This window comes from Lynx canadensis, chromosome D2, assembly GCF_007474595.2.
Source record: "Lynx canadensis isolate LIC74 chromosome D2, mLynCan4.pri.v2, whole genome shotgun sequence".
NCBI lineage: Eukaryota > Metazoa > Chordata > Mammalia > Carnivora > Felidae > Lynx > Lynx canadensis.
This window is the reverse complement of record NC_044313.2, coordinates 16,263,143-16,278,266: the sequence shown is the minus strand read 5'-3', so window position 1 is coordinate 16,278,266 and position 15,124 is coordinate 16,263,143. Positions and strand designations below refer to the sequence as shown.

The 15,124-nt window shown below is 43.5% G+C and overlaps 1 protein-coding gene across 23 annotated transcripts in view; it reads right to left on the bottom strand.

Annotated features, from left to right (window-relative positions):
• Positions 1–15,124, bottom strand: part of ABLIM1 (actin binding LIM protein 1) — a 218,388-nt gene that overhangs the window by 21,506 nt on the left and 181,758 nt on the right. For 16 of the 23 annotated variants that reach the window (XM_030335052.2, XM_030335042.2, XM_030335043.2 and 13 more), the window contains 4 exons: positions 14,926–15,003; positions 14,052–14,207; positions 10,791–10,826; positions 9,756–9,885 (listed from right to left, as the gene is read on the bottom strand). In XM_030335052.2, coding sequence (XP_030190912.1) covers positions 9,756–9,885; positions 10,791–10,826; positions 14,052–14,207; positions 14,926–15,003 — 400 coding nt within the window. Of the gene's footprint in view, positions 1–7,410; positions 7,519–9,755; positions 9,886–10,790; positions 10,827–14,051; positions 14,208–14,925; positions 15,004–15,124 lie in introns of all 23 variants that reach the window. The other 7 variants (XM_030335038.1, XM_030335039.2, XM_030335044.2 and 4 more) reach the window with 2 other exon arrangements.

Sequence of the window (15,124 nt, the reverse complement as noted above, 5' to 3'; positions counted from 1 at the left end):
TTTAAAGGCTCCGCTCCACTCAGATGCCACTCAGTCCAGCAATTCCCTCTGCGAATGGACAGCTACCGTGGCTGGGCACTGAGCTATATGACTGGGGACACGCAGGTGAATGAGACGTCACTGTGGTGGGGAGTGGGGCTCAGAATCTACCTAAGGAGACAGACTGTGACACATAAAATCATACCTAGGGGAAGGGGCCCTGAGTTCTTTCAGAAAGCTGAGATATTAGACGGAGTGGGGCGTCAAAGAGTAAGCACACCAGGTGGGTGGGTGGATGGGTCAAGGGATAACCAGACCCGGATTCCAGAGGGCTTGAACATCACGAGGAAGGAAGGGCCACGGTGTGTGGGAGCAACACTGTGGCTGGGCAGCGGGCTGCTCTTGGATGGGAGAATAGCGAAGGGGCTAGAAAAGATTGCTGGCAGGTGGCTGCAAAGCCTTGAGTGCCACCAAAGCCACCATCGCTCCCTTGTGACCAGGATGAACTGAGACCTGGGCTCAACTGGCCAGAGATCAGCTACTGCCCTAAATTGTCCTCCCACCTCGTGTCTGAGTAAACATCGGCCCCGAGAACACACCAGAAGATGTACTAGCAAAAATTAACAGATTAAAATGCAATTACTTTTGTTACTGAGTTATAGGACTTCTTTATATATTCTGGATGTAAGTCCCTTGTCAGATGTTATGATTTGCAAACATTTCCTCCCATTCTGCGGGTTGTCTTTCACTGTCTCGATAGGGTCCGTTGAAGCACAAAAGTTGTACGTTTTGATAACGTGTAATTTATCTATCAGTTAAGGCTAACAGTTTGAAATAACTCTAGATCTTTACAAAACAGAGCACGAGCCGATTTCTTTAAATAAGCCACGCCGTTCTAAATCTGGCCCGCAAAGTATGAAAGATGTCAATTGCTGGAGTTTTAAAATGACGTGCTTACCAGGGTTTTAATTTCTTAACACATGTATTTTTAGGTAACCGGAGCACATATCTGGACTGAATGGGCAGTGCGATCTTTCCAATACGATCTGAATTTGTCCCTGGCTTAAATGTAGATGCCAGGTTTTTAGTTGTTATGGTCTGAAGCCTTTCTCTTTTTTTCCTCAAGAGTCACTTTCACATCTAGCTCCCGATACATTATAATGTAGACTTTATTTAAGTTAGATATCAGCTTCCAAAAATGATGATGCTTCACCCCAAACTTCTGATCTATTGTGGTTAATTTTTTAAGTTATTTTTTCTTTTTCTTTTTCTTTTATTTTTAATTTTATATCTATTTTATTTTTTTAAAGTTTCATTTACTATCACTCTCCTAACGAGAAATAACCAGCTCGTGTCTGAAAAAAAAAAAAAATGAGTATAAAAGACACAGGTAGAGGCAAGGAGGGGAAGGAAGAATGTGGTTTTACATTTAGAAGTAAATCCTGTTTTCAATCGCAGAGTGAATTAGAACTAGGTCTGATTCATCTTCATGAGCTGAGTCTATGTGCAGCCTAGAAGTAGGTCCTAACTAATGTCTGCGAATGAATGACTGAAGTCGCCTGCTAGAGAATTCTATAGCTATAATGGCCCAATTTAGTCAGGCACCACTGCAGGATTAACCATCATGCTGCTCTTGATTAAAGGCAGCCAAATGTTTGTATAGAACCATGGGGTCACAACAGCACCCCCTTTTTATAACTTTCCCACTAGATCCTCGATAACCCCCATGTAACCATTTCACTGCAGAGGAATTATTTACTCCTGTAAACATCAGAAATCATTCACAAGAGTAATCCAGAATTGAAAACCAGAATACTTCTTGTGAGCTGTTCTCAAAAGAAGGTCTAGAAAAACGGTTTTCTCACCTAATTTGAGATTGCCTTTTTTTTTAATTTTTAATGCTTATTTATTTCTGAGACAGAGAGAGACAGAGCATGAGTGGGGGAGGGGCAGAGAGAGAGGGAGACACAGAATCCGAAGCGGGCTCCAGGCTCCGAGCTGTCAGCAGAGAGCCCGACGCGGGGCTCGAACTCACGAACTGCGAGATCATGACCCGAGCCGAAGTCAGATGCTCAACCGACTGAGCCACCCAGGCGCCCCGAGGTTGCCTTTGGAAGACTCTTTTTGCATATCCTGAGCACTGGCTGCTATGGCTTCTGAACCACCCTGCTTCCTGCCCGTCAACTCTAACCTTCCTGTACTTGTAGAAGAACGTCAGATACCTCAGGGAAATGTTCTCACAGATTTGGGTTACAATACCCAATCGGATGAGACGCCGTTACATTTGTTTTGACAATTATTAGCCGGTGTCATGCACACACAAAAATATCTGCATATGTGGGGTGCAAAGGCTGAAGGGTATCAGAATCAGCATTTGCCCAAGCATTAAAGTCTATCATGTGGAGGCTGTGATGAGTGGTTGTCTGAGCTCCGGATGGGGGAATTCGGGCCGAATGCTGTCTCTTGTTGGGCATAGTTCTTTATTTGGCTGCATATTTCAGTAACTAGTGACCTTTCTAGTTGCTTAAAAAAAACAACAACAAACCCTTACTCCTATGTTCAAGTTCTTGTAAATAGATTTAATGCTAAAATCACTTAAAACCTCCCACAAAACATTTTAAAACACTAGGTGAAGAGAGACTCAGCAACACATCCGTTTAAGGGATTCTGTGCAGTATGATTTCCACATGTCACCATGGCTCATTAGGGACAAGGTCTCAGAATACTCTTGCTAGATACCAAATTCTTAGCCCTTGAAATACCAAAGGCATTAAACATTTTTTTGGTGTTTTTTAAAAAAGCAAAACTCTCAAGATCAGTCCTCTTTCCTTATTCTAACTTAAACACCCTATCTTGAAGTGGTAAAACTTTATTCTAGAAGGAAATAACTGATAAGGGCCCTAAAACAGTTACTTGTACGCTTAGTTCATTACTTAGGCAAAGTAATACATGAGGTGTTAGATGAAAGAGGATATATGGAAGGTATTTCCACCATCAACATTATCATCACCATTAGCTTGGAATGGAGACACTGTTTAAAAATTATATACTAGCGTATCTGTCGTAGAATATTGCTATGTATCACATTCATAGCCATTTTGTTCCTTAAATAAGTCCTTCCTTGTACTGGATTGTTCTTAGTTGTGAGTGATCTTAGCTACTATGATGAGAATCTACCACGTGGGTCACCTGGGTGGCTCAGTCGGTTGAGCGTCCGACTTTGGCTCAGGTCAGGATCTCGTGGTTTCAGAGTTCGAGCCCCACGTTGGGCTCAGTGCTGTCAGACTGTCCGCCTGTTAGCATGGAGCCCGCTTTGGATCCTCTGTCCCTCGCTCTCTGTCCCTCCCACGCTTGCACTCACCCAAAAATCAATAATGAAAAAGAAGCTACCGTGTATTTATATTTCTTAGCCTTCATTTTTAGCTCCTCCCATATCAGCCTACTAAGCCAATTTTTCAGTCCTTGAGAGATCAATCACTTACAGGATTCTCACTGTCCTTAACACATTCAAATGCTCTGTCCTTATTTTCAATCTTCTTTTTGGTACCTGAGAGCCCAAGTGACAAATCCTAAGACAAGTAGATCAAAATGGCCATGCATGTGTCTGCTAGGGGAACATGCTAGAATGCTGCCTAATTTTCTGGACTCTAAGTGCTTATATTCCAAAATATAAATGAGTCCTTTGAGGGGACCTTAAAGTTGGCAGCATCTAGAATTTTGTGACAGAGTTTCAGGATTGCTGGTTCTTGTCTAAAGTTTCAATAAGCATCATGGTTTTCTTGAGCAAGTGTCAGGTATTTGCATCACAGTAAATCACTTCTATGGTGAAACAGAAAAGATTCCTTTCAAAGAGACTGAATATATGTAGCCCTCCTGTTCACAAATCTGATTTATACTTTGTGGACACAGAACATAATGTCTAAGAGTATTTCAAAGGGGAGGGAAGAGGAACTCAGCAAACATAGCACAGACCAAGCCCAAAACAAAGTGAAAAGCGTTCTAAATCTCTAAGCATGCACTTGTCCAAATGGCCCGACAATGACAGACCAATACAGAATGTGGCTGCAGGGAAGGTTAGAGAAGAGAAACAAAGACACACCGGAAAACAAGATGGACGTTACAGAAAATGGATGGAGAAGCCAATGAAATAGAAAGACAGCCTGTGATGTGCATCTCAGCTTTCCAACATGCAGCATCCCCGGTGCCATGAACCCTGGGGGCCGGGGCCCGTGCATCAGCAATAAGGACCAGGAAGTGGACTTGGGAAATGGGGGGGCTGAACTTCTGGTTGCCAGAGTGGTGCTTCTAGTGCTTCGAGATACACATTCCTGCAGTGGACATCCTATCCTGGCATCCCCAGACTGCCCAGATTACATTGGCTTTGTAAGTAACTGCCCCGAGACCATAAGGCGAGCTCCACGATAAAAAGTGAACGTTCCCATGAAGGGCCCTGGAGGACTTGGTTCCATTTTAAAGATGCCTTAGATTTGCTTCTCAAGTGGTCATAAGTTCCCTCTGTGCTAAATTTTCCAAGTGCTGGAGAGGCCTTCCTGGTCTAATAGATGGATACATGCTTTTCAGAATCACTAAGAAGTAATTCCTTCAAGAATCAGTATTTAGCCAATCGACTATATTAAGCTCTTAGAGCAGTATCTTTAATGTAAAAATTCTCCATGATTTATTTTGTAGTTTAGCAAAAAACTCATCTGATTTTGAAACTAAGCATTGTACTGTTATGTACATTACATTTCGCATCTGATGTATGTAGACTATTTTATAGGAACGGACTATAGACATATGGAAATGGGCCATTAGATGTCTTTTAAGTGTGAGGTCAAGCTCAACCTAATGCCTCTTGGCCTAATGCTCTCTACAACTTAAACCTAGAATATTTGTGTCAAAAAGTTCAAGTTCAGTCTGAAGACAGAAAAGAACGGACCCCTGACCCTTGAACGATCCAGGTTTGAATGGCATGGGTCCACATATGCGTGGATGTGTTTTGACTGTAAGTCATCTTCCTTTTCTCTAGCTTACTTTACTGTAAGAATATAGCATATAATACATATAACATGTGTGTTATATGTGTGTGTGTTAATATGCGTTCATTGTGTTAACTGTGTTAAACGCGTTAATTGACTGTGTTATTGGTAAATGTTCCAGTCAACAGTAGGTGATTTGTAGTTAAGTTTTGGGGGAGTCAAAAGTTATACCAAGATTTTTCTACTGCGCGGGGCGCGGGGGGGGGGTCGGTACCTCTAACCTCCACGTTGTTCAAGGGCCGACTACATATCTACATTTTTAATAAGGTGCCATTTAGGTACACAAAGGTACTGTTGAGAAGTAAAAATTTAAGTGGCTGAAAGCAGCTGTTTGCTTTAGGCTCAATAAGAATGCAATTTGCTAGTTAAATAGAGATGGCAAAAAAAGTTTGCTTTCAAAATGATATTTCATGTATATTTATATGGAAACAGACGCCCCTAATATGAGTGAGGGGTGGGGGGCCCTGTCGCTCCATCGGTGTGACCCTTGGCCAGGGCCCCTTCACCAGAGAATGGAGTGAAACAGCGCAGTCAAAGGTGCTTTAAGGGCACGAAGCCGAGGGGGAAACCGTCACAGACAAGGTGAGCCCAGTGCTTGTTACACACTAGGGCACTTGACCTCACGTACCCCCAGTGACCTAGGAGAGGTGTCGTAGATGAGGTAGCAAGTGACACTCCAAAGGTTAAGTTGACAATCCAAGGTGCCACCGCAGGCACAGGACACAGATAATATTTGAACCTAGGACTCCGGCGTTCATTTGCGTATTCCAACTCTCCATAAAGCTGCTCACAGACACAAGATTTTGTGTCTCGATATCTCGTGATGTGTGTATTTGTACAGGCTTTGTGTAACTTTACAGGGCACGTGGCGTTTTCCTTCCTACGGGAAGCATCTCTTTTGAAAGGTAAAACATGTAATAACCAAGCAAGGCAGTTTACCTCTTTGAATCAAAAATCTCTTTCCTCTGTCATATTCGAAGCAAACAAATCTTAGTTTGGCCAAGGGTTTCTATATTAAAGTCTCTTTAAAGTACATCTCTGAAGTTTTTCAGTAATTTCTTATGGCTTTATAAACATTCTTTAAAGTATCATTTTGGTATCTAGATAACAAAAGCCCCCCCCCAATACTAATTAGCAATAATAATTTTAAGTAATCTGTCAAGAATTTCAGAAAGTGCTGCTCCAACTGGAAAATGCTCATCTCTTTGCTAATGACAAAGCGTGTGTGACTTTGACAAGCATGTCAGCAACATTATTTTTACAGCACAGAGAATGCTAAAGTGGCACACATAGGATAACTGCATGCGGATTAAGGGCAGTGCATCTATATTTTAGGACTCGGTGGCTCAAAAATCCAAGTGAGCCATAAGAAAATAGCTTGGGTAGACGGTAAATGAATGCTCGGTCAGCTGGAACAGCATTTTGGGTACTCGGTAGCCGCGCTCGTGATCTGAGCCCTTTGGAACACCGAGTTGGGATCTGTTAGGTCTGCCTCAAGCCTTCTAACAAGCCACTTAATATAACAGTCCGGTTATAACAATGTACTGGCCTGGCACTCCCTCCTTCAGCTACTGTCATTGGTTACTTTGGTTCAAATCAAGACTATGGAAAAAGTTAGCATCCTTCTGGGAGCTCATACTTATTTTAAATGATGGCCCCTCTGAAGCCCCTTCAAGGCTCTCGGATCCCCCAACATACGGAGGGGAACAAGGGCCCCAGTTGAGGGCTGCTTCAGAAGCATAACGGGCAATGAGGAAAACGATGGGAATGCCATAAAGGGAATGGGCAGGAATGTGGGGGCAGAAACAGAAAACAGAAGGCACGGCTTCTCTTCAATGTCACGCAGAAATCAGGACCAGTCAAAAGAGGATTACCCTTAGGGTTGGCTCAAGGAGAGACATTTAAGTTACACTGCCATCGATCTTTCTATACTCTCCAAGTGTTTCAATACCACCGAGTGGTTAAATGGCTTCTTACCATTAAGACAAGTTTTGGAGATTTGTTGCGAAACAGTGGTACGTTTTGCTGAGCCATGTCACGCATCAAAACCAGGAACATACCCCAACTATATATTATATTTTGCTTTTGACACACGGAAAAACAAAATGATAATATATGGGTTTTTTTCCCCCCTAAGCAGTAGATAATGAATCTTCTGGTCTTAAAACATACTTCCTGTTTCTTCATCTAGAGCCCTTAGAAATGACATATTTCTCCTACTGAGAGATGCCATGCCAGTTCTAAGACGCTGGGTGTAGTTACGACACACGCAGGCATGCGGAGAGGTCGAAAGCTGGGAGCTAACTCTTGGAGATCCACCTTATTAGCCTTCCCAGGGTGCTAATAAATCTCCACTATGCGGGGTGCCGCCTGGGGAAGCCTGCCTCCTTACCTTTGATATGGGGAATGAAGTGGTGTCGGAAGGGGGAGTTGGGGCGGGAGTCGCTGTGGGTGGAGCTGAGGCTGCTGGTGCGCAGGCGCACACCAGGAGACAGCAGCTCTGTGCGGCAAGGAGTCAGGGGCAGGGCAAGGTGGAAACAGAAAAGAAGAACAGAAATTAACACAGGAGCAGGGACAGCATCCTCGTTCCAAGGGAGGGGGCGGGGTGGGAAATAAAGAACGTTAATCAGGAGTCTGAAAAAGGAGGAAGGAAAAAGGGTTAAGAACGCACCTGCTGAGGGTCAGGCAAAGTGGGGAGAATGTGCAAATAGGTTCAGGTCGGTAGAGAGTCACTCTCTGAGAATAAATGGCTTTATGAGAAGGAATGGCCACCGCCATTCTCTGTCAGGATGACACCAGCTACTGTTGAGCCAGTACCGGTGCATCATCGAGATTCAGAAATAGCTGCTTTTAAAAAAAGACACCTGGCCAAACAGAACCCCCCCTGATGTACATGTGGAAAAAAAAAAAAAAAGACAATTATTTCAAGAACCTTGAAAAGAAGTACTTATCTGTAAGGGTCAGATTCTTTTTGCTTGTTTGTTTGTTTTTAAGCTGCAAACTTCTCCCATTAGAAGTTTAATTTTATTCTGCCTGCGGAGAAGGAGGGACCTGTTGGTGCTCCCCCGGTGGCGGAGAGCTACTTAGGATCCTGCGAATGGCGTGGTGGCGGCACTGGGGGACCGGCGGCTTCCTGATCTTGGAAGGAGAATGGGCCATTAAAACCAAACCCGGCCCTGGGGGGGTGCGCACCACCACCTGGCATCTAGGACCCACGGAGTGGATAATCAGAGGTATCCGATACCGACCATAACTCTGCTGTCAGAACCCCGCCGACTCCACGTGACAAGGACAGATCTTGAAAAAATAACCGTAAGCCCTAATAATCAGATGTCCATAATATACTGTGGAGAGGGGGAAGTGCACTTAGAATGGGGAACGTCCTAAAGGCTGCTAACATCAGAACCACGGCTGGAACAGACAAATCTTTCAGTGCTCAACAATGACATGATCTTTTAGGGAAATAATTTCCCTGGCTGACCACCCCCTCGCTAATCGGGGGCCTATAGAACGATAACTTCCCTGTAGCCCCACGTCATCCTGACAAGGTCATGGCCATGGCCTCAGTGACCTCAACATATGCACTATAAGGACAGGCAGTCACATAGAGGATTTCTTGTCCCCCACGTAGACAAGGGCTTAAATCTAGACCCAGGTCCGGGACATGAATAAAATGAACATAGCTGTATACTAAAAAAAAAAAAAAAAAAAAAAAAAAAGAATCCATTTCCTGAAAATTTCTCATGTAACATAACTCAACAAATACCAAGTACTTATGACTTAGGGGGAACTATACATTACTGAAGAATCATATACTAAAAATTCGGTCCTCTATGAGTATTAAATCTATAGCCTTAAGAAAAAGACTGCAGCCTTTTTATATTCTGTTCATTTCCTCTGGTTTTATTTTATAAAATAAGTTAGCACATGTCCTGTTCTCATCAGCCTGTGCAGAACAAGAAGCTTAACATGAAGTCTTCGAAGATGTACATGGCCACCAAGTTTGTCTAGAAGGCCAGAATCTCCCTGTGGGAATCTACTTCTCAGAGAACCCTGAATCCGTGCTGGGATCTCCATTCTTCTATTCCACACATGAGACACCCACTAATAGTCATAGGGACTACACCGTGCATAGTCACCTGAAGTCCACAACTATTTGATACTCTCTATCATAATATGTCTCTATTGTTTTTCTGTTTTCCAAGTCTGGCTAATAATCTAAGGGCTAGAATGGATCTGAAAAGTTATCAAATACAACCCTGAGGTTGTATATAATACTTCCTTCTAGAAGGTGCTTACCCCAGCATGCTTAGTAACACCGTGTGCCTGGACCAGGGAAACACAATAAACACACCAGCAAATGGCTAATGCTGGATTTTAGATGATGCTGATGTGCCTAAAGGGTACATCAAATTATTTTCTTTGGAGATCTTCATTCTAAGTCTCCAAGTGATGGGATCTTCTTCAAGTCTAAAAATATTTTTTTTAAAAAGGCTCCCTTGCTTCTTGTTGTTCACTGTCAAAATGTAATTATTTAATAAATCATAATGAATAGAACCATAAAATAACACAAACTGTAGTTGGATTTAAGTGTTGTTTTTTTTTTTTTTTCTGGGAAAAGAAGAGATCTATTTGGCAGCTCGATTCTTAATGCACTGTCAGTGGTGGGGAAAAGAAAAATCACACAGCCAACACAGACTATCATATAGAGTGAATCTTGGGAACAGGTGCCCTTACCAGGTCTGTGAAAATGCTGGGGAGAGCGAGACGTGGTTGGAGTGTAGCTATGGCGGCTGTAGACGGGGGAGTTGATGGAGCCCTGGCTGGTGGACCGGTGGATCACCCGGTCCCGAGCATCCTGGTAGCCCTGGAAAGAGAGTACGAGAAAGCAGGAGCGTAAGACACTCATTCACGCTATCATCAGGTCCAAGGGAAGTCAAGTTCTACAAAGGCTGCCCCGGAACTATCATGCCTGCCTGTTCACGTACACATTTTAGGGCCATATCCTCAAATACGTATGCAGAGGAGCATTCTATGGTTAATGCACTTTGTTTGAAACCAGTAGTACCCGCATTCGGCCAACTTTTAAGAAGGAAAATGATAAATCCCAGTGTCGACAGAGCTCTGGGGAAAGTAACTCCGATGGTCACGTTTATACTGTGCTTTTCGGTTTTACAAAGTGTGTTCACATACGTCATCTCATCTGATGTGTGTAACAAGGAAGGTAGAACACAAGGGCTGACCTCCCTTCTCCACAAAAGCAGAATGTTTCAGAGCAGGCAGGAGACCCCTGTGTAGGCGTGTAGCTCATGAAGGCAGAGCCCGCTTCAGGACCAGCCTCCCGGCTCTCATCTTACTCCTTGTTCTGACTGCCAACCCACACTGTCCCTAACATTGATCTGGTGACACTTTAAGTTGATTTGCCTGGAGAACAAGCCGGTAGTGGCCTCAGACACAGGAAATTCTACTTCCCGCTTTGTGAAACAAATCCCCAGGAAAAACAAAAAGGGATCTTCGAATGGAAAAATGCGCTCAAAGATATCTATCATACCACCACTTACAAGGATAAAACTTCCTCAACAAATCGGGGAATAATTAGGTGAATCAGTCATATCAATTCAACGGATTAATATACCACCACTAGTGTCTTACAGACTAGTGGTATTTCTGTTGTGGTTTCGTTGAATGTCCTCCTTCAAAAATTCCAGTCTAGGAAAAGTCCAAGTTATTCCCCAAATCCCACCCGTTACAATTTTCAAAAACGGTACTTACTTCTGCTGATGGAGTCGGAGATAAAGTCCTTGGAGACTGGAAGAAGAAAAGAGAATTTAAAGTCACGGCGCGTGTTAATTCGTTTTCAGTTTCCTTAGCTGTTTATCAGACTCACCTGGAAACAGTATTCAAACTCCAATGCCAGCTCCCTTTGCCCATCCCCTCTTCTGGTTCAGTGAGTTGAGAATGGGGCTCAGACAGGGACACGGAAACCAAGATTCTGGGAGGCTGGCGCACATCCCTGCCTGAGAACGGTGGGGTCCTGATAAATACGTTATCGTGCTTGAGATGCTTAAGCTACACAGATTGGAACTATTTTCCCCTCTAGGCTCAAACTATGCTCAATTTACTAGTATGAGTCACCGTGTCTGCCCGAACACAGACTTCTATAAACGTGGCTGTCGACTGAGGTACGACCACGGCAATCATGTAAAATTGTTTGCTAACCGGCTAGTAATAACCAGGTCTGTGGCATCCAGCCCTTTTTCATTGGGACACCTGTAGGACTCACTCCCCTTCCTCGTGAGGTCTCGACTCACATGTGGTGCCACACAGTGCTTTCTGTGACTCCTATTTAAAGGAGCGAGCCCGCCCCACATGCTTGTTCCTCACTCTATTTCATTTTTCGTCTAGCACGATACCCTGTATGCCTGTATTAGGTATCGTTTGTTGTCTGTCTTCCACATTTCGCTGCAGGCTCTACGAGGGCAAGAACTCTGCCCCTTTACGACGCAGTATTCCCAGTGACTAGAGAGGCTCCTGGCACATGTGAGGTGTTCAATATTTCCTAAATGAATGAATGAAATGTTTACAATTAAAATGCCAAAAGTATTCAAATCGAATGAAATGTACACGAAGCACCTGGCCAGTGGTGGACTTCTCAGCTTCAGAATTTGCCTCTTACGCCCAGTTCGCAAAAAGCACTTGGGCTCTCTTGCACTGTAGATTCTTCGAGCCCCGCGGTCTCAGCTGCAGAGACAGCCTATCCCTGGGGCGTCTTAGCTGGGTGAGGATGGGCCCCGTGAGGGTAGGAGCCAGGCCTGACCCTGCTGACAGAGGCTTCTGGATCTTCCCTACTCATGCCTTCTGAAGGCACAAATGGCTACACAGAACGTCGAGTTCATTCCTCCGGTGTTTCTAAATTGGCACCATAGGGATTCTTTGGGAAACGTGTTAATAACAACTAAAGGAATAAATAATCACATAGCTTGTAAAGTTTTCTAAGTCGCAAGATTTCATGTGTTGGGGAAGAGTTCCCAAATATGTCTGATTTCTGATACGGGGCCATCCTCCCACCGAGATTCGGTCCTCAGAGAAACGCACAGGTCACCACACCAGGTAAGGACGGTATCGATGCTGAGATCCCCGCTATGAGAGAAGCCAGCATTTCTGTCGAGCACGTATGTGCCGGGTACTGTTCTAATCGAAATATTTCACTTAATCCTCACAGAAGTCTCTGAGGCAGGTATTAATTACTATCCTGAGTTTACACATGACACTGAAACACGTACTTTTCCCAAAGTCGTACGGTTAGTGAATATCGGAGTCTGACTTGAAACCCTAAAATGTGCGCTTCAAAGCCCAAACTTTTAGTGCTTGATGTTTTACTGCTCAAAACGGAACCGCTGGGAAACACACACACATACCCCCAAAATCTAAAACGCCGTAATACAACTCACCTCCCCCCACTTATCTGACTTGAATATTAGCAAATTCTCATCCACTTGCTCCAGGACCAGCTCCTGCGCACTCTGTTCAGGAACTTTCCTTTTTCCTTTATCCCCCTATGCAACTCTCCAGGGGCCAGTGGGAACTGAACAACGCAGGCCAATCAACCTGCATTTGAACAGCTGTAGATGCAGTTACAGACATGTGACCACTAGGGGGAACTACACGAAAATGGATTACCCCTCCTGCCCCCCGGGGGCCATTTCAAGGCCGAGCTATGCTCTGGAATGAAACCCAAACTGAAAAATAAGTAAATAAAAAGAACAAGATATATTACAGTTATGAATAAATATAAGCATCGGTATAAAACAAATACTCTATATGGATATGATTGAGGACAAATCAAACAGAATCACCGTGCTCTCACGGCTTTTCTTCATCTAAGATCTCAAAGCGCCGTGTGCTGTTAAATAGTTTACAGTCTGTTTTAACCTTGGTTGAACAGCTAATTTCAGTTCGGTACTCGGGCAACATCTCTCTGATTGGACTCAAAAGAGACTACAGATGATTCCAATTTTCAAAATAAAAAGGGAAACAAGTTGAAAATGCCAGAGGAAACAGACCAGAGCCCACATGACTCAGGCAGGAGGTGAGAGCAGGGAGCCCCCAACCCTGGGAAGGGATGGGAAGGACCCTAAGGGGCTGAGAGGCTGTCCTCCAGCCTCTGGACCATTGATGTTGGGAGAGCATGAATAAGCCCCAAGGCCACAGGTAACGACTTCAGTTGTAGCTGTCACTTGCTCTACATTTACCAGGAGTCTGGCTCGGCCAAGTGCTTTAATAGATGAGTTTATATGGATTAGTTTTAATAGATAATAAATTATCTAGTTATTATATAGATATTAACCTTTAACAGACAGTTTATTTAATCCTTACTAACATCCTATGAGTTGAATTCTGTCATCCTGTTTTATAGATGAACAAACTAGGGGTCAGAATGGTTGTTACATGGCCAAAGTCATACAAGCAGCATGTGGGAGCTCCCAGGTTGATCCCAGGTAATTTGATTCCAGAACCCTGGCTCACATCACTGTGCCATACCGCGGTCTCCCCCTCTCTACTCTTCCTGTTTTTGCACATTCTAACTGTCTTAAGGTGCTGCAGACTGTAGCTGTCATAATTTAGGGTGTGTGTTCTCTTTCCTCATGATCCCCGTGAAGAGACTTCAGTTTGTCCCCAGATCGAGACCCCAGACTCTCCCTTCATTAGTCCGTCTGCCCAGCTCACAGATTCTCCCCTGACAACTTTGACTTCCTTCCCAGCTTGCCCGTTCTGCTATCCCACAACCTAGTACTAACGCTTATTCAACCTTCACTGTTTTCTCTGGCTGGCCTACTCTTTCACTCCTCTGTCACCTCCTGAGCCCAGGGATGGTGTGATAGGTTTTTGGGTACCTCAAAGCTGGTAGGGAAGTCTGTAAATAATGGGCAGTCCAAAGGACCCTCTGGCCTTCTTTTGATTCCAATCAGTTTTTCTTACACATGTGATAAAAGAGAGGTTGTTGTATAACTCACAGCTTCTAGAATTTATTACCTCTCCCAGGCTCTGCCTCTCCTGTTTGTCCTCATAGCCCGAAGTGTAGAAAGGCTCATAGGTAATAAGATCTGGACGTTCAATATCATATATTGCCTTGACCTTGGGAATGGCTGCTAAATCCTTATAATCCAGGATTTCATTGTCCACCTTTGCCTGGCAAAGTTAAACAGAAAGAAAAATTCTTCTTCAGTCTCATTTCTTTGGGGAACTATTGTTAGTACATTTCACATCCTGCTCAAAAGGTGAAGACCTTAAAAATAAACAAAACCCAAAACTTTTTGCTTAGTTTTAAAAACAAAAGCATTCTGCTTTAGAAAGTTGCCAATTTATACCATATATTAATCACTTTTTTTTTTTTTAAGTCATCAGAAGCTTAGGAAAAAGTCTATGCAGAATAAACCAAGTAGAAAAGCCTAAAAACCTTCAGGATAATTTTCCTAAATTTATTACAGAGATGGAAAAGCTCAAACAGATGGTCAAAACAAATCCTCCCAGATGGCTAAAAACAAGAACTGCATATTTGATCAACTAAATATTTAAATACCTTTGCGGCAGAATTTAAGAATACTCAGTATCAGCATTCTGGAAGGTATAATTAATCCCCAAGTATCTATACCCCACTTAGGCACAGCAATTTTTAAACTCCTGCATAGCATTGTTGCATTTTATGGGTCACTGACATTGATGGCCACATTCGCATATCAATTTAATTACCCGAAGGAAAACATGATTGAGAAGACTGACCTTCAAAAATGAAAACTGGATCTCATAACAGAAACAGCCCCATTTCCAATTATTCTATTTTGGAATTCTATCACAATCTGCTACTTTACCTGCCCCGGAAGCATCTTTTCCAGAAGCAAATACTTACATAGATAGTATGACCTGGGGAGCCAGGGATACTGGAACCTGGTCTAGAATAAATGCTTTCAGAGGAAGTCCTGGTAGGCTGTAAAGTAAACGGCACCTTGTAAGATTTCACACCATGGCTTCAGAATCAAGACTGGCCTGCATCCCTAGCATTTACTGAACACTAAGCTGGCTAAAAAAAGATTTGTGACTATTCTGAA